We start from the raw sequence: 20,580 nt of genomic DNA on the forward strand, positions 1-20,580 counted from the left end.
CCTCCTTTGACTTTTGTCTTTTACTATCTAAAATTACATTGTTTATTTATTTATAATCTGTCTCCCCTACTAGATTTAAACTTTGAAATTATTTTGATATCTCTCTCCTCCTATATATGGCCTATGGGCAGTATTTATAGGCCATATATGTTATTTCAGGTAACCAGATATCAGTTATATAGCCAAAACATGGTAAAATTGATTTAGACATTTATTATCCCAGCATTATTTATAATAATGAAAATATCCAACATTGGGAGAATGATTAAGTAAATTACAGTGTATCATATCATGGAATGATTAAGTAAATTACAGTGTATCATATCATGAAATACTAGGCAATCATTAGAAGTCATGTGTTTGAAAACTATTTAACAACATGGAAAAGTGTTTTTAATATCAAGTGAAAAAAATTAGGATACAAAACTGAATATAGAGTGTGATCCTAATTTTGGAAGGAAATACACCAAAATATTAAATAGTCATTTTCTTTGGGTGGTGGGATTCTGGATGATTTTTGGTTTTTCATTAATTTTCTTTGATTTATATTTTCTAGATTTTATACCATGATTATATATTTCTGTAATGGGAGCGAGGGGAAGTTAAAATGTTTTGTCTTGCCAGATGTTTTTAAGCAAGCCATGGGTTCTGTTTGATGTTAATGTGAATAATCTCGGGAACTAACTTCTTTATCCATCTCGAGTTAGATAATGATTCTTTACTAAAAGAGCAGTGGAATGTAGCTGCTTGAAAACTATACTCAGAAAGGTACTGTTTGTTATCTTTGACATCATTGATGGATGGATTTTACAGAGGTCCTGGCTTCTTTTTGGTTAGTACAGTCATATTTTTTTTTTTTAAAGATTTTATTTATTTTATTTTTTTTCCCCCCAAAGCCCCAGTGGATAGTTGTATGTCGTAGCTGCACATCCTTCTAGTTGCTGTATGTGGGACTCGGCCTCAGGATGAACGGAGAAGCGGTGCCTCGATGCGCACCCGGGATCCGAACCCGGGCCACCAGCATCGCAGCGCGCGCACTTAACCACCAAGCCTCAGGGCCGGCCCTAGTACAGTCATATTAAAGATAAGAAGTATAATAAAGTTTATCATAAAAATAAATTCATGAATTATTTTTAGCTGTTGTGTGCTGGATGACTGTGACTGGGCCAGGTAGGCATGTGGGTAGAGAAGTATTTGACCTTGTTTGTGTCATCAGGAGGCTTCCAAATTAGTTTTTCCACATGAAACAAATAAAATGCCAAACCTTCTGTTAGAAAGTGTTGAGTTAAACATAAGAAACTATCGAAGCATATGATACATATGATACATATGCTTGGTTAGTAAGAAAAGAGCCCTCTGTTGACTGCTGTTTGGTATTTCTATCCCAGAGATATAGCACATGACTGTAGAATAGATTAGATCTTTTAATTCATAGGTTGAAATATTTTTCTCAGTGATCCATGGGACATTTTTTTTTCTGAAACAAAGATACATTTTTCTAGATCAATATTTGACTTCATTTATTTTAAGCTTTAGATTAATTGATGGTCTTTTTTTCTTTCAGGTTTATCAAAGTTTTGGCTTTGTTGCAAAAGCAAGTCAAGACTTAACTTTTCTCTGGTGAACAAGTGTGCAGTTTGTGACATATGTCGGTCCAAGAAATAAATAAACATGCAGTGCTCCCTCCTATCATTAGTAGAAGTGACAAGGAATTTTTGGAAAGTATGCAAAGATACATAATTACAGAAATTGAAAGAGTGGGCTGTAATGAGGAAGGACCTGCTGATGAATATTACATCATATACCGAAACGTTTTTGATAAGGTATCATAATGCTCTTAATCAATATAGTATCAATAAGGGTGTCATTAATTCTCTTCAGACATAACGCTCTTAAGGGTTTTCATGTGGTAGAAAGGTCTGTCTTGACAACTACTGTTCCTGCCCTGGTGACACCACTGCTTGTTTGACTGCATTCCGTTCGTCAGTTTTGAGAAGTTCATCCATTTATCGGAAAGTGATGAATGGGGAAAGTGCAAGGCCAGATTTATATTAGTAGACAGTTAATGAGTGTTCCAATTGTTTTAGCTTAAGTGCAGGCTATCAGTTTTTAAGCAACAACCAGCTGTGCCATCTAACATCATTTTGACTTTCCATCTGAAAGTATTACCTGATTTGTTAGGAATTGGGCTGCAAGCAGGAAACCAGTAGTTGCTTGTTGTTTTGGGTTTGTTTGTGGTATTATTAAAGTCTTGGTTTAGATTTGATCTAGCATAGTAAATTGAAACCCCTTGTAGATTAAAGGTCTAGATGGGCACCTTAAACGAAGGGTTTGACTGGAGTGAACATTGGAAGTATGGAGATCAGATTAGAAAATGTTGTGGCTTTCTATAACATTTGATTTTGCTTTTCAAGGTTTTAGAAATACCTGTTTTTCCTTATGAACAATTGCAGTTTGCCCACCGATGCTAATTTTTTTACCTCGCTTTTTTTACCCCTCTTGGAAGATGCCCTGACAGTAAAATAAGTGAAATCAGCATCTTTTCCTCCTTACCTAGAAGAAATAATTAAGTTAAGACTTCATAATTAAGTCTTAACTTAAGACTTCTGTAAACTATTGGTCTCTGGGCCGGCCCCATGGCTTAGCGGTTAAGTGCGCGCGCGCTCTGCTGCTGGCGGCCCAGGTTCGGATCCCGGGCGCGCACCGACGCACCGCTTCTCCAGCCGTGCTGAGGCCGCGTCCCACATAACAGCAACTAGAAGGATGTGCAGCTATGACATACAATTATCTGCTGGGGCTTTGAGGGGAAAAAAATAAATAAATAAAATCTTTAAAAAAAAAAAAAACTCTTGCTCTCTGAGTAAAACAGCCACAGGCAAAATAAGAACTCAATCTTTTGTTTAATTTTTAAACATACACACTGTGAGTCTTATTTCTCCTCCAAATAAAAACACAGTGCCTCACTCTAATGAAAAGTGAGCACAAAGTAGTGATATATACCTACCAGTGGAATTAAGAAAATTGATGCAGGGCCGGCCCTGTGGCTTGGTGGTTAAGTGCGCGCGCTGCAATGCTGGTGGCCCGGGTTCGGATCCCGGGTGCGCATCGAGGCACCACTTCTCCGTCCATCCTGAGGCCGAGTCCCACATACAGCAACTAGAAGGATGTGCAGCTATGACATACAACTATCTACTGGGGCTTTGGGGGGAAAAAATAAAAAAGCGAAAAAAAAAAAAAAAAAATCTTAAAAAAAAAAAGAAAATTGATGCATATCTGAAAGAGTATAAAATGGAGAAACAGAGTCTTTTCTTCCTTTTAAGTCATCCGGGAAATCTGTCTTTTAGAATTCACACATTGGCAGGTTAGCTTCATTTTATATGTTGTTATGATCAGTGATATCGCTTTTGGTGTTTTAGTCATTAAGGAATGTATTAGATGAATGTTTAGAGGTAATGTTTTGAATAGGCTTCATAAATATCAAGAATCATGCTGAGTCTACTTGTATGAAATCAGCGAAGTTATCATAACTGTGACATGCTAATCTTTGCATGCTGAAATGCTAATACTTGTCAGAAGTTTTCTTACATGAAGAGCTGTCTGCTTTAAATTAATATATAGTGAAGTCATTTTGAAAGTGGTGCTGGTAAATCTAAATCTTAGAGAAAAGACATGAGGTTGAATAAAAATAGTATCTATATATCCATGGTCCTTTTCCCCCTACCCCCCAAGAGTTCCATTTGGACTATTTGTACATTGTACAATTATAAATTGTACATTTGTACATTGTAAAGAATCCTATTCTTCAGGACTGAGGGGGATCTGAAATAGAAATGATTTGGTACTTAGAGAAACTTTTATTCTAGCTTCTCAATAAGATAATCTGCCTTTTCATTTTTATGTTATTCCAGCACACTTGACTGTTATTAAACTATTAATGACTCCCTTCTCTAATCTTCCTTCCTTCTTGGAAGGATCTAGTTGGGGAGAAGATGAAAGTATCAACTTGCATCTCTGAGTACTTGGAACCAGAGAACAAATACCAAATTCTATTTAAAATAAAAAATAGAGGATTTGACCTGGAGAACCATGCCTGAATCCAAGCAAGGAGGACCTGAGACTCGTATACCAAGAGTTGAGAGTAGGTTGTAGAGAGAGCCAAGGACTTAGTAAGCAAAGAAGACCAAAGCTAGGAAGAGTAAGCTTCCGTAGGAATGGGTAAATTATGGAGGCAACTGGACCCTGGAAAGTGGCTGGCCTGTTGTGTTCCTGGTAGCATGTTGTACAAATGATCTAGGTCCATATATAGGAGCTGAGGTGGAATGGATCTATTCCTCTTCTCCCTCAGATACATGTACCTGGTAAGTATAGCTCTGGTTTTCTTGGGTTTAATGGAAGGCTTAATATAGGAGTCTCAAACTTGAATGCCTACAGAGGCCAGGAAGGTCGTATAAGAGAGTTAAGTGGGCTGGCTGAGAATATAAGACAATAAGGAATCATGGTAAAATGAAGAAGCAATCCAATCTAAAGCTCCAGCTGATTATTGACATTAAGGAATGGGGGTTCCACGTTGGTAGATTTTTCAAGGTTTTCAAGAGAAGTGGGAAATATGGTTTTTGGGTGAAATTTCCTAAATTTAAAAATATTTTGTCAGCCAAGCAAAAGTGTATTTTATCTGTGGCAAGCCAGTTCGCCTCCTTTACTTTAATGCATTTTCCCTGCATTCTTAAAGGTTCTCATGAGTGTTCTTCTGAAATCTATTTCTTCTAGAAAACAGAGATGCAAGCTGATCATGGTGTCACTTTCAAGTCTGTTTTCTATCCATTAGTGTATCTGAGTTGTCTTGGGTGCTGTAGCACATCACAGAGGCACGTGGAGGAGAAGATGGCCAGGAACAACAGAGTGTTTAATTTGGAAGACCATAGATTAATGGTTTCTGTTTTATTAAACGTTTCTGGGTGGCAGTCCTGATTTGGGTAAATAGGTAGATTTAGGTAAATGGTCATGTCAAAAAGACAACCAGCATTTCCCACGCAAATATCTTCTCCTGGTACTTGCCATTGATCAATAATCTCCTTATACCATTTCTTGATAGACCAGATGTCTGCCTGGGTAATCTTTTCTAGATATTGTCTAGCTAACGGAAAACCAGTGGGGGATGCCAGAGACTAGAGATGTAGTAGGGGTAGAAAGCATAATTGTAGCTTCAGAGAAAATTATGGATTGATCACATCTATTCCCTATGTACATCAATCCTTTCTGAAATTCTCATGAGCAGAATTTGGAAACCATACATTATAACTTTTTTGTTTTTTAGCTTATTTAAAATGCCCCTTAATTATTTATTTTTGCATGGGTAATGCATATACAAGATTAACAAAAAGAAAAAAAAGAAAGAAAAAGAACTAATAAAGAAGAATATACAATGAAAAGTCAGGTCTTTCTCACCTCAGACCCTACTTCCCCTTTCCCTCTCTACAGGCATCTGCTGTTTCTGTTTTCTTCCATTATCCTTCCAGAGATATTCTGTACCTAAATACCATTGGAAACCATGAATGTATAGTGATGAGGGGTTTTCTACAGTTGCACTTGACAGCTTGGGAATAGAAATGCAATTTAGGAATTGAGAGTATTGATCAGCCAGTAGGAGCTGGTAGGTTAGACAAACAGGGAGGTGAAGGGAGTCCAGGATTTTAAGGTCTGAATGAAGTCAGAGACTAGGCTTGGAGGTAGTAAGGGACGATAGGTAATTATATTTAAAGGATCCAGAATTGGGATAATTAGACCTGGTATTGGTTTTAACTGACATCATATAATGTGTGTGTTCATACTAAGTAGAGCAAAAATATGTTCTTTTTTTTGCCTCATATTTAAGCTCACAGTATTCTAACGATTCACAAAGAGCACATATTCAGTAAATATTGTCTTTAATACTCAGTCATATTTGAGCTTGCTAAGCTCAAATTTGTAAAATTTTAGACTTCTAATTGCTCATCATGTTGCATTTAAAAGATAATCTATAATGCTATTTGCAAGGCTTTTGATCCATAGTCTTCTAGAAAAAAATTCAGTACCATAGGCAGAAAAATCATATTTCAGGTGATAGAGTATGTCACTGCATACAAATCCATTCTTACTTCAATCAAAAAAGAATATGATGCCTTTATTGAAACAATAAAGAAAAGCCAAAGAACTGCATTTTATCTTCATGGAAAACTTAAAGTTTTGGCAGCAGAGCCCACAGCATTGGTATATCACAGGAAAAGAACAATTCAACTAGAAGCAAAGTAAGTATATTAGTAAATAGCCCAAAAAGTGATAATTGTTACTTTGTTATATTGACTAGCCAGATGTAACTATAACCAGTGGTTCTCAGTCATTTTGAATTTCAATTTTATTTTAAAGCCATGTTTTTATGTTACCCTTCCTACCAACTTGAAATTACTGTATTTTTTACTTATTTCAAGTAAAAAATATTAATTCTGCTTGAGAATTTTATAATATCTCTTAGGACAATTGGAGGTACTTTGTAGTATTATAAAATGGGGGATGCAGTTAATTGCTTCAGGTAATTTCTTGCATGGAAGATTTGGTAGTACAATTTCATGATTGCTATCTGAATTGGAGCACTTAATCCTGTGATGCACAAAGGTAAGTAACCTACTGAGAGAGGATTAAATGCTCACTTTTGTTGAGTAGTCTCATATTTTCAGTGTTCCATTTGATAAACGATGGGTAAATTATTTTTATAGATAATTTCAAATCAACTTGGAAAATTATTTAAAGTTTGACCTCCCTTTCTGGTAATATGGCTGGCTAGATCTTCCTGTTGGGGAAAAATGCTACATAAAATATTAAAAAAAAAAAAAAACTTTCCAAAAGCAGCAGGAAGCTGACAAGATAGTAGGAGATTATCAGGGCAAAATTGTAACAGAAGACAAAAGATAAGAGGAGCACCAAAACTTCTTTGCCCTGAGAGCAGTTATTAAAACTAATGACAAAAAGCTTCAGTTTTTACTGTGACACAGGGGAACAAAAGACAGAGCCCAGGAACTGCCCAAAGGGTGTAGTCTACTGGGAAATCCTCCCCATATAAAGCTGGGACAATAAAGGGCTACACCCTTGTAGAGTGAACCAGAGGTAAACTGCCCCATGTGGGGACTACATGGAAAATTGCCTTCTGCTCAGCAGACTGCTAACATGTACGGGGCTTATTTTTGGGGTGATGAAATGTTCAGGAACTAGAAGTGTACTGGTTGCACAACTCTGTGAATATACTGAAATCAATGAATTGTACACTTTACAAGGGTGAATTTTAAGGTGTATGAACTATATCTCAATAAGCTATTATGAAAGAAAAAGACAAGGAGGATAGAGTGAGAAAGTCATTATGTTTAATCACAACTCTAAAAGAGAAGAGAATATGGGACAGACAATATTTGAGGAGATAATGGCTGAGACTTTTCCAGAACTGGTGAAAGATGCCAATTCACAGATTCAAGAAGCCCAGAGAATCCCAAGCATTGTAAATAATAAGAAGTACTCAACTAGATTTATTGTAGTAAAATTGTCAAAGATGAAGAGATCATGAAAGTAGCTATGGAAAGGAGCAACAATTAGATACCTTCTCATCCATGTTGTAGCACGTATTGGAACCTCATTCCTTCTTATGGCAGAATAATATTTCATTGTATGTGTATACCATATTTTGTTTATCTACTTATCTATTGTTGGATTGCTTGGGTTGTTTCTCCTTTTGGCTATTGTGAATAATGCCACTATAAACGTTCATGTACAAGTATCTGTATGAGTCCCTGCTTTCAATTCTTTTGAAAGTTTGCTTTTAACATGCCTTTCTTCCACAGGCATAAGTTTATTTGGGTGAAAGCCAAAGGATATTTTATTTCCACAGTCCCTCTTTCATAAATACTGCAGGCTCTTTCTCTGAGCTTCTCTTATAAAGAACTTTATATAATACTCAGACACAGGCAGCAGTTATCTACTGACAAACTTGTTTTAATTTGCCAAAGAACTCGTGACATTTATGTATCTAGTTTATTTTAATTTGTTAATTCCTCCCTGGGCCAAGAAATATCAATGATAAACTAGGAGGTAAACCTCAAATAATGCTTAAAAGAAGTTTGTGTCTACTTCTTGGTCTTTAAGATCCCCATTTCTGGATGAACTCTTTTTTTATCCCAGAGAAGTGCTGTCATTTTTCTAGGTCTAGGATCAAAATTACTAAAGTAGGCTGAATAATGGGCCTCCAAAGATATCAGGTTCTCATCTTGAACCTCGAAATGTTACTTTATTTGGAAAAAGGGTCTCTGCAGATGTGATTACAGTAAGCATCTTGAGATAGGGGGATTATCCTGGATTATTTAAGTGGGCCCTAAGTACAATCACAGCTGTCCTTCTCAGAGAGGCAGAGGGAGCTGTTGACACAAGACGAAGGGGAGAAGGCAGTGTGACCGTGGAGGGAGAGAGAGAAGTGATGCAGCCACAAAAGGCCAGCAGCCCCCAGAAGCTGGAAGAGGCAAGGAACGACTTCTTTCCTAGAGCTTCTACAGGAAGCACAGCCCTGACAACACTTTGCTTTTGGCCCAGTGATGCTGATTTTGACTTCTGGCCTCTGGAACTGTGAGAGAATAAATTTCAGTTGTGTTAAGCCACGAAGTTTGTGGTAATTTGTTATAGCAGCCACAGGAAACCAATACATTTACTTACAAAAATAATTTTTAAATTGCAAAGGGACTAGACATAGTACTTTGTGTCCAGATTTTTATGTTTAACACTTATAAATTTCCAATGAAGTTATGAGTCATAGTCACTATAAGATTTTATTGATGCTCTGAAAGAAAATCGTTCCTCACTGTGAGATTAGTTAACTTTTTCTGGGCATTGTTTTGTAAACTTCCACCTAAGTCCATAATAGTTCAAAATTATAATTAGCCAAAATAAAGTAATGATTTAACCTGTTTTACTTTAAATCTTATGATTAAATAATTAAATTAGTTGAAAGAAATATAAGGAAGCCTTTCTGTCTTTCAGAATGAGGGTTATTGAAAATAATTCCTCAAAGATTCAATTGCAAATAGACAGAATGAAACAACTTAGGGCAGAGTATGACACGAACGAAGTAAAATATTGTACTTTCTCCAAAGATCCTTCAAAACCTATTCCAGGTACTGTATTTTGTTTAAATATTTAAGAGAAATTCTGTTTCCATTTATTACCTATTACACAAATTAATGTATATGTGCTGCTATGTCTATATAGTGTGGACTATACACACAAGTATACCGGGACTTTAGCTATACTTTACAAACAACTTTAGCCAGGACTCTAGGTAGGTACAAGGGAAGGAGAAAACTTAATCCTAAAAGATGAAAAGAGTTCCAGTCTGGCTAGATTATATAAAGTATAATGCAGCGGCTCTTAAAGTGTGGTTCCTGCATCAACATCAGCATTACCTAGGAGCCTGTTAGAAGTGCAAATTCTTTGGCCTCGCTGCAGACTTACTGTGTCAGAAACTCCAGGGATGGGAGTTGGGTAGGGTTGGTGAGGATGCCCAACAGTCAAGGTTTTAACAAGTTCTCCAGGTTATTCTGAGGCACTCTAAAGTTTGGGAACCCATGGTGTATGTAATATATGAAAAAACTGTACATAGAGTATTAAGTTCTGGTGAATATTGTTGATTTATATTGATGTCAGCATTCACTGGTTCCTCATCTTCAGCTAAGCCACATTTTAAGAAATTGGAGTATATGCTGGAAGGCATCCAGGATCTTGAGAGGTTTGTATGATGAATGAATGGATGGAGGAATTGCTAATTTGCAGAAATGTGCCTTTTGTAAATATTCATCCTGGGGAAAATAAAGACTTTGAGAATAGATAACTGTATTCAAAACTTTTGAGGATTTCAATTAGTGTTTATCCAGAGGCAGAATCAATAGGTGGAAATTGTAGGAAGTCAGATTTTGTTTCAGTGGAAGAAGCTATGTCTTAAGATAATGAGCTACTCCATACTGGGGGATTTCAACTGAGGTTGAATGGTCGTCCTGTGTTTGGTGGAAGCAGGGACTAGATTCACTTTCAGATATAAAATTATGACTAGCAAACTACAAATAGGATACATATGAATAAGTACAGAATAACTGACAAGTTGACTAAATGCTGAGAGGATTCATGGTTAAGAGAATGATTAAAAGCAACTAGGATTAATCCAGGGTGGTTTCTGAAAGAGAATTTTGAGGTATGCCTTTAAAGGCAACAATTGGCCTGAATGAGAAGGGAAGTCCTTTGAAGTGTGTGTGTGGTGTTATGAATAATAAATAGAGAAGACAGTGAGAGGGAGAGAGGGCTGAAGATTTGGCAGGCATTTATAAACTTTGCATTGGAGAGAATAAACAGATTACCCTGGGGTTAGCCATGGTAGGTTAATGGAAGATTTAGTTAGAAACCATTTGACAGAAATCCTGAATTGTTAGGCAACAAGCTCTTGGTGTTATAGTATAACTGATATTTAGGGGTTTGCAAGGTGTGGTGATGAGGTCATTAAAATTGTTTTTCTTAAGATGCTAAGGTTTGGACAATCAGTCTTCATCGATGGTATGTTTAAAACTGCCAGCCATTTAAGATTGTATGCTAATTCTGTTTATGTTTAGTAAGCTACAAGTTCGTGCTACCATTTATTTCTTACTTCCTAACATAGTGAACTTTCTGACCTATTTTGCTAGGAGTTGCTGTTTGAGCACAAGAGTCCCACACATGGCTTGGCTTGTTTGATTTGATCCCTTTTCCACATAGGCATGACTCTCCAAGAATCCGTCAATTTAGATGCTCTCACTAAATATCTGAAACATCTTGAAGCTAAATATGCAGAAATTAAACAAGTTATGTTGAAAAAATATGTACCAGCTCAGAGGAAGGTGGATTTAGATGAAGAAATGACTGTGATATTAAAACGGCGAGATTTAGCTGAAAATCTGAACAAAGAATTACAGTTTCGGTATGAAAGTTGATTTTATATTTTTAAAGTTTGCAGCTTTTGTTTGTGTTTATTCTAGTATTCCACTGTTTGAATTTAGGTTCAGTGAATTGTTGATGTTTTTTATCTTTATAGTCATCAAAGACTGCAGACTATTTTGTATGCACTTACTTCACTGGTAAAATCTGATAAGAGCAGCTCCTTTCAAGACTTCGAGGAGCAAATTCAGAAAAGTAAAGATTTACATGGTAGTTTATCTATATTTCTTAATTTACACAAATAATAGAAAACATTATAATTTTTTTCCAGAAAGCTAGAGTGGAGATTTTCCTGGGCTGAGCTTAAAGAAAGTAAAAATGTGCTTACTTCTATTAGGTCTCTGTTACCTTCTGGGCTTTTTGCTTCAATAGCTAACAGATAATTGGTAAAGAGTATACTTGGCGAGCCAAAGAGAGAATACCTGAAAATAAGGAAGAATGGGACAGGGAGGCCACTCAGTGTAGGAGGAGGTGGGTGCTGTTAGAAACCATGGTGTTAAGTTGTTGGTATTAAACATATGTATGTTTATTATTTTCTATTGATAACCTTAAATATCATCCCGTGGTGCTTTCAATATTTACAGGTGATCGAGGCATTGTTGAGGAGCTGTTTGAAGATGATCCAGGCAAGGCAAAAGACGCTGAAATTTTGCTTTACTACATTGAAAGGCAAATATTTTAAAAGCTTTGATTTTTATTGTTAAAATATTATAGCATTTATTTAATATTTGTTTAGCATTTATTTAGCATCTTGATCAGCTAGTCTCCAGCTTTTGTATCTTTAAAATTCTACCCTAGTAGACAAATTAGAAAATAAACTAGAATTTTTTTAATAGATTCTTTGTGGAAAAAATACCAGATTGGTAGTCTAGGAGATTTTTCAGAGGATATAGGTGGATTGTAATATTGATTTAAGTTTTTATTTGTATTTTTCTTGTATTCCCTAACCATCAACCTGATATTACAAAATATTTTTGAGAATGTCTTCTTGAGTCAGATTATCTTAGCCAATTCATTCTTTTTTTCCTCATTAGTTCCGTCCTGTGACATATTAAGAAGGCATATTTTTCCCTAATACTAATTAAGTTATTATATATAGTGCATAATAGAGGCTTAAAGAGATCTAAGACTTTATCCCTTAAGAAATTAATTCATAGGCTATGAGGCCAATATGTAATGAACATATGTAATATTTCTAGTCTTATATGTTAAACAGTTTTCGACTGTTGATTTGCTTGTTGATATGGTACAAAGAAGGGGTAAAGATCATTTTGGGGGCCACCAAAGCCTGTGTTACTTCCTTATACTGTATGCTTCTCTAAGTCTACCAGCTTTAGATATGAGAGAAAAAGACCCTTGTTGAGGTTGTAAGTTTTATGTATTTTGTTTAATGCTACTTTGGTGTTTTTCTCCTCTGGGGTTCCACATTCATTTGCAACACTGTGTAAATCCTGTTTGCCATTGTTTTATTAATTATGAGGTAAGGGCTGATTTGAGGACATTTTGCCCTGGGAAGAGGAGTAAAGGCTTAAGTTATCTGAACTATCTTTTCTTCTTGTGTTAGTTTCATATTTCATTGGGAATCTTATTCCTGGCAGAGCAACATAGGCTTCTGAATACCAAGGATACCTCTTGATCTCCAACTGGGCAGCCTTTGTGTTCAATTAATATTTCCCCTAGGTTGAGCCTCTAAGCATATTGCCCTTCTTTCCCTGATACCCCCTTTCATCTGGAGATGGTATGAGAGAAAAGAATCTAGGCTCAATGTAAATTCACTTCAAGTTCTTTCTTTCCATTTTTTATGGCTTGCTATAAGTACTATAGGAATAAAGCACAGGATCAGGTTCAAAGTCAGCTGGCAGGTGAGAGTATTATTCTGAGGCTACAAAAAATGACAGAATATTAGGGAAAGAAGTGAAATAACATCTTACAGAGTGAATAAATCTAGTTCTAGTTTATTAGGATTGCTTTTCTGTATTACTATGCCACTATGTTTAGTCTGTATTAGACATTTCTAATCAGTTTTCTTTCCTTTTTTTGTATACTATTTTAATGTATCATGCAATGCAATGACTGTAGGTTCAATGAATTAATCTCACTTGGTGAATATGAAAAGGCAGCTTGTTTAGCTGCGAACAGTCCTAGAAGAATTCTTCAAAACATTGGGACAATGAATAAATTTAAGGGTAAGCATTTTTCTCTGAACCTTATATATATATATGCAAATTATACTTTTTTTTCCCCTGATAGAATGGAAAGAGTATTGAACTAGGAGACTAAAGATCTAGGCTCCAGCCTTATCTCTACCATTTACTTAGTTTCCTTAGCTGTAACATTAAGGAATTTGATTAGGTTTCTAAATTAAGTTATGAAATATTTCAAATATACAGAAAAGTATGGAGAAACACATAACAGCCATGTACTCACTGTCTAACATTTAATAAATGTTAATATTTTGTCAAATTTGCTCTACTTCCTTTTAAAAACAGCTTTGTTGTGGTAAGTTGATATACGTACAACAAACTGTGCATATTTAAAGTACACAATTTGATAAGTTTCAACATATGTATCACCCAAAAGTTTCCTCATTCCCCTCAGTGGTCCCTCTGTCCCACTACTCCCCACCCCTTCTACTTCTCTCCCTCCCACAGCTTCCCCACATTCCCTAGGCAACCACAAGTCTGCTTTCAGTCACCATAGATTAGTTTGCATTTTCTAGAATTTTATATAAATGGAATCATATAGTAAGTATTCTTTTTTGATTAAATTCTTGCTCTTAGCATAATTATTTTGAAATTCATCCATGTGTTACATCTATCAATAGTTCATTCTTTTTTATTGCTGAGTAGTATTCCATTGTATGAGTACAAGTCCTTTATCAGACATCTGATTTGCAACTGTTTTCTCCCAGTCTGTGGCTTGCCATTTCATTCTCTTAACAGTATCTTTCCAAGAGTAGAAGTTTTAAATTTTGTTGAAATCCAGTTTATGAATTTTTTTCTTTTATGGATCTTGATTTTAATGGCATACCTAAGAAATCTGTGCCTAATCTGCAGAGATTTTTCTCCTATTTTTTTTTTCCTAAGGATTTTATAGTTTTAGGTTTACATTTAGGTTTATGATCCAGTTTGAGTTAATTTTTATATATGGTGAAAGGTGTGAGGTAAAGTTTATTTTTTTTGCCTATAGATATCCAATTGTTCCAGGATAACTCATTAGAAAGACTTTCTCCACTGAATTGCCTTTATACCTTTGTTGAAAATCAGTTGTCCATATATTTGTAGGTATATTCTGTTTTATTGATCTATTTGTTTATCTTGATGCCAGTAGTACACCATCTCTATTACTGTAGCTTTATAATGTCTTGAAATCAGGTAGTCTTCAAACATTGTTCTTCTTTATCAAATTTAAATGGGCTATTCTAGGTCTTTCATATTTCTGTTAAAATTTTTAGGATCAGCTTGTAAATTTCTACAACAACGCCTGCAAGGGATTGCATTGAATCTATAGATCAATTTGGGGAGAATAGACACTGAACAATATTGAATCTTCTGATCCAATGAACCCGTAAACATGGTATATCTCTTCATTTATTTAGGTCTTTTAAAATTTCTTTCAGCAATGTTTTGTAGTTTTCAGTGTTCAGGTCTTCTTTTTTTTTTTTGACATTGAAAAAATTTAATATTTTACTCAAAAATTTTCAGACATCTTTCAAATACCCAGGAACTCTTTTTTTGGATGTGCCCTGAAATCAGTGTAAGTTAAAAGTGATATTAGTATATTCCTGAGTTTCTTTCTCTTCTCCCTTTGACTTGGTCTGCTCGAAGTATGGATTGCAAGTTTCAATAAAAATCAAAGCTTGTAATTAAGGCTTAAATAGGTAGAATTACCAGTGAAATTGGAAAACAGCCAACTTTTATTAATTTTCTAGAAATTTACCAATACTAGACTGGTAGTACTTACTGAGCATTGCTTAGAATCACAAAATGTTCTCTTGTTTTAAAACTAACCTGCATTTTTAAAAGATGAGAGGATCAGAAGGAAATGCAGAGGTATAAATAAAGGAGAGATATACTCAGTGGAGCTTACAAGTATACAGATTAATTTTTCTAATTATTTTCATTCTAAGTGGAAAATTTTGATGTCAGATATATACAGCCTGTTTTTTATAAATTTCTTCAAAAAAACCGTTTAAATTCAACAATTTGAAAAAAATGTTCTTTTACTTTGTCTGAACACAGAAAATCTGTTGCCATACACATAGTGCATATGAACTTATGTATTTATAGAGATTGCATGACTATGAATATTTTTGCATGCACAATTTCCAGTATTCTATCCTACTGGATGATAACACAGAGTATAATTTTATAATTTTTATTTAATTGACTTGAAGTTAAGAAACCATCCAATAATTATTGGCAATTTAATAACTGAATGATTATCAGATCATGTTATACTGCAAAAGTAGTCTTACATCATGAATGCTGACACTGTGCATTTTGAGTGTTAAATTGGTAATTTTTATAAGCCCAAGGTTTAAATTGGCATATACAAAAGTAAGTCAAAGCCTGAAGCATGTGGTAACAAAAGAGGTTTCTACCACAGAGCAGTTATAGTTTCATAAGGGACACAGGAGCACAGAGAATTAAGTGATTTTTGGTCAATGTTTAGGTCTTATACTTCTTTTGTCAGATTTATCTCCAAATATTTTATATTTTTTATGCTATTATAATTTTTATTTCAATTTCTAAAATTGTTTGTTGCTAGTATATAGAAATACAATTGACTTTTGTATATTGGTCCTGTGACCTCTTTAAACTCATTGATTAGTTCTAGTACATTTATCGTGGATTTCTTAGAATTTTCTACATCAGTAATCATGTCATCTGCTAATAAAGAGTTCTCCCTTTCCAATATGTGTACCATTTTTTTCCTTGCCTTATTGCACTGGCTAGATCTTCCATTACAGTGTTGTACAGAAGCAGTGAGAGCTGATATCCTTGCTTTGTTCTTGATCTTAGAGATAAAGCATTTAGTTTTTCATCATGTATGATGTTAGCTGTAGATTTTTCATAGATGCCCTTTATGAGGTTGACAAAATTCCGTTCTATTTAGGGTTGGTGAGAATTTTTGTCAGGATTGGATGTTAGATTTGTCAAATACTTTTTCTACACTTATTGAGTTGATCCTGTGGTTTTTGTCCTTTAGCCTATTAATATAATGTATCGCCTTCCTAGGGAAAACTCCACAAAATTTAATAATTTTACTATAATTACAGAGTTTTATAACCATTACCATAATCTAATTTTAGAACATTTTCATCATTCCAAAAATAAACCTTGTACCCATTAACTCCTCATTCTCTACTTCCTGTTCCCCTTTCAAACCCTAGGTAACTACTCATCTATTTCCTGTCTATATAGATATGCTTATTCTGGACATTTCATACAAGTAGGATCATACAACACGTGGTCTTTTGTGACTGGCTTCTTTCACTTAGCATAATGTTTTTGAGATTCATCTATGCTGTAGCATGTATCGGTCGTTCTTTCCTTTTTATGGTCAAATGATATTCCATTGTCTGGCTATACTGCATGTTGTTTATCTGTTCATCAGTTGGTGGTCATTGGGTTGTTTCCACTTTTTGGCTATTATAAATATTGCAGCTATGAACATTTGTGTACAAGTTTTTATGTGGGCATATGTTTTTACTTCCTTTGGGTGGATACCTAGGAGTGGAACTGCTCGGTTATATGGTAATTCTATGTTAATACTTTGAGGAACTGCTGAACTGTTTACACTATTTTCTGTTCCCGTCAGCAACGTATAGGGTTCCAATTTCTCCATATCCTTACCAACACTTGTTAATGTCTGTCTTTTTAATTATAGCCTTTCTAATCCATGTGAAGTAGTATCTAATTGTGGTTTTGGTTTCCACATACCTAATGACTAATAATGTTGAGCATATTTTCATGTGCCTATTGGCCATTTGTATATCTTCTTTGGAGAAATGTCCATTCTTTGCCTATTTTAAACTTGTATTTTTTTGTGTTTTTATTATTGAGTTGCAAGAGTTCTTTTTATATTCTGGATAAAAATTCCTTATCAGATAGATGAAGTGCAAATATTTTCTTTCAGTCTGTAGATTCTCTTTTCACTTTCTTGGTGGTGTTTTTTTTTTTTTTTAATTTTTTGTTTATTGCAGTAACATTAGTTTATAACATTGTATAAATTTCAGGTGTACATCATTATACTTCTATTTCTGCATAGATTACATCATGTTCACCACCCAAATACTAATTACAACCCATCACCACACACATGTGCCGAATTATCCCTTTCGCCCTCTTCCCTCCCCCCTTCCCCTCTGGTAACCACCAATCCAATCTCTGTCTCTATGTGTGTGTTTATTGTTATTATTATCTACTACTTAATGAAGGAAATCATATGGTATCTGACCTTCTCCCTCTGACTTATTTCACTTTGCATAATACCCTCAATGTCCATCCATGTTCTCACAAATGGCTGGATTTCATCATTTCTTATGGCCGAGTAGTATTCCATTGTGTATATATACCACATCTTCATTATCCATTCGTCCCTTGATGGGCACTTAGGTTGCTTCCAAGTCTTGGCTATTGTGAATAACGCTGCAATGAACACAGGGGTGCATATATCTTTATGCATTGGTGTTTTCAAGTTCTTTGGATAAATAGCCAGCAGTGGAATAGCTGGATCATATGGTAGTTCTATCCTTGATTTTTTGAGGAATCTCCATACTGTTTTCCATAGTGGCTGCGCCAGTTTGCACTCCCACCAGCAGTGTATGAGAGTTCCCTTCTCTCCACATCCTCTCCAACACATGTTGTTTCCTGTCTTGTTAATTACAGCCATTCTGACGGGCGTGAGGTGATATCTCATTGTAGTTTTGATTTGCATTTCCCTGATAGTTAATGATTTTGAACATCTTTTCATGTGTCTGTTGGCTATCTGTATATCTTCTTTGGAGAAATGTCTGTTCAGGTCTTTTGCCCAGTTTTTAATTGGGTTGTTCGTTTTTTTGTTGTTGAGATGCATGAGTTCTTTATATATTTTGGAGATTAAGCCCTTGTCAGATATATGGTTTGCAAATATCTTCTCCCAATTGTTAGGTTGTCTTTTCGTTTTGTTGATGATTTCCTTTGCTGTGCAGAAGCTTTTTAGTTTGATGTAGTCCCATTTGTTTATTTTTTCTATTTTTTCTCTTGCCCAGTCAGACATGGTGCTTGAAAATATGTTGCTAAGACCGATGTCAAAGAGCGTACTGCCTATGTTTTCTTCTGGAAGTTTCACAGTTTCAGGTCTTACATTCAAGTCTTTAATCCATTTGGAGTTAATTTTTATGTATGGTGTAAGGTAAGGGTCTACTTTCATTTTTTTGCTTGTGGCTATCCAGTTTTCCCAACACCATTTGTTGAAGAGACTTTCTTTTCTCCATTGTATGTTCTTGGCTCCTTTGTCAAAGATTAGCTGTCCATAGATGTGTGGGTTTATTTCTGGGCTTTCGATTCTATTCCATTGATCTGTGTGTCTGTTTTTGTGCCAGTACCATGCTGTTTTGGTTACTATAGCTTTGAGTAGTATATTTTGAAATCAGGGAGTGTGATACCTCCAGCTTTGTTCTTTTTTCTCAGGATTCCTTTAGCTATTCGGGGTCTTTTGTTGTTCCAAATAAATTTTAGGATTCTTTGTTCTATTTCTGTGAAAAATGTTGTTGGAACTTTGATAGGGATTGCATTGAATCTATAGATGGCTTTAGGAAGTATGGACATCTTAACTATGTTAATTTTTCCAATCCAAAAGCACACAATATCTTTCCATTTCTTTGTGTCTTCTTCAGTTTCTTTCAGCAATGTTTTATAGTTTTCCGTGTACAGCTCTTTCACCTCTTTGGTTAAGTTTATTCCTAGGTATTTTATTCTTTTTGTTGCAATTGTAAATGGGATGGTATTCTTAATTTCTCTTTCTGCTACTTCGTTGTTAGTGTATAGAAATGCAACTGATTTTTCTATGTTGATTTTCTATCCTGCAACTTTACCATATTCGTTTATTACTTCTAAAAGTTTTCTGGTGGATTCTTTAGGGTTTTCTATATATAAAATCATGTCATCTGCAAATAGTGACAGTTTCACTTCTTCCTTTCCAATTTGGATCCCTTTTATTTCTTTCTCTTGCCTGATTGCTCTGGCTAGGACTTCCAGTACTATGTTAAATAGGAGTGGTGACAGTGGGCATCCTTGTCTGGTTCCTGTTCTTAGAGGGATATGTTTCAGTTTTTCACCATTGAGGATGATATTAGCTGTGGGTTTCTCATATGTGGCCTTTATTATGTTGAGGTACTTTCCTTCTATACCCATTTTATTCAGAGTTTTTATCATAAATGGATGCTGTATCTTGTCAAATGCTTTCTCTGCATCTATTGAGATGATCATGTGATTTTTATTTTTCATTTTATTAATGTGGTGTATCACGTTGATTGATTTGCGAATGTTAAACCATCCCTGCATACCTGGAATAAATCCCACTTGATCATGGTGTATAATCTTTTTAACGTATTGTTGTATGCGATTTGCTAGTATTTTGTTGAGGATTTTTGCATCAATGTTCATCAGTGATATTGGCCTGTAATTTTCTTTTTTTTGTGTTGTCCTTGTCTGGTTTTGGTATCAGGGTAATGTCAGCTTCGTAGAATGAGTTAGGGAGCTTCCCCCTCTCCTCAATTTTTTGGAGGAGTTTGAGAAGGATAGGTATTAAGTCTTCTTTGAATGTTTGGTAGAATTCGCCAGGGAAGCCATCTGGTCCTGGACTTTTATTTTTGGGGAGGTTTTTAATTACTGTTTTGATCTCCTTACTGGTGATTGGTCTATTCAAATTCTCTACTTCTTCTTGATCCAGTTTTGGAAGGTTGTATGATTCTAAGAATTTATCCATTTCTTCCAGATTGTTGAATTGATTGGCATATAGCTTTTCATAGTATTCTCTTATAATCTTTTGTATTTCTGAGGTGTCTGTTGTAATTTCTCCTCTTTCATTTCTGATTTTACTTATTTGTGCCTTCTCTCTTTTTTTCTTGGTGAGTCTAGCTAAAGGTTTGTCAATTTTGTTGATCTTTTCAAAGAACCAGCTCTTGGTTTTATTAATTTTTTCTATTGTTTTTTTTTTTGGTCTCTATTCCATTTATTTCTGGTCTGATTTTTATTATTTTCTTTCTTCTACTGATTTTGGGCTTTGTTTTTTCTTCTTTTTCCAGTTCCTTTATTTTTTTTTTTTAAAGATTTTATTTATTTATTTATTTTCCCCCCAAAGCCCCAGTAGATAGTTGTATGTCATAGCTGCACATCCTTCTAATTGCTGTATGTGGGACGTGGCCTCAACATGGCTGCAGAAGCGGTGCATCGGTGCGCGCCCGGGATCCAAACCCGGGCCGCCAGCAGCGGAGCGTGCACACTTAACCACTAAGCCACGGGGCCGGCCCTCCAGTTCCTTTAGATGCATTGTTAGATTGTTTATTTG

General features: G+C 35.2%; 1 protein-coding gene across 4 annotated transcripts in view; it reads left to right on the forward strand.

Moving 5' to 3' along the window:
• Positions 1-985: 985 nt before the first annotated feature.
• CLHC1 (clathrin heavy chain linker domain containing 1) overlaps positions 986-20,580 on the forward strand; it is a 44,243-nt gene continuing 24,648 nt past the window's right edge. For 2 of the 4 annotated variants that reach the window (XM_087436756.1, XM_087436759.1), the window contains exons 1-6: positions 6,197-6,284; positions 9,049-9,182; positions 10,807-11,008; positions 11,123-11,235; positions 11,610-11,694; positions 13,105-13,211. In XM_087436756.1, the coding sequence (XP_087292882.1) occupies positions 9,050-9,182; positions 10,807-11,008; positions 11,123-11,235; positions 11,610-11,694; positions 13,105-13,211 (640 nt within the window). In that variant the 5' untranslated portion in view covers positions 6,197-6,284; position 9,049. Of the gene's footprint in view, positions 1,824-3,261; positions 4,359-4,767; positions 6,285-9,048; positions 9,183-10,806; positions 11,009-11,122; positions 11,236-11,609; positions 11,695-13,104; positions 13,212-20,580 lie in introns of those variants that run through there. The other 2 variants (XM_087436760.1, XM_087436758.1) reach the window with 2 other exon arrangements.

The sequence above is a fragment of the Ceratotherium simum genome, chromosome 11 (assembly GCF_057802395.1).
Source record: "Ceratotherium simum simum isolate JZ-2026a chromosome 11, ASM5780239v1, whole genome shotgun sequence".
NCBI classification, from domain to species: Eukaryota; Metazoa; Chordata; class Mammalia; order Perissodactyla; family Rhinocerotidae; genus Ceratotherium; species Ceratotherium simum.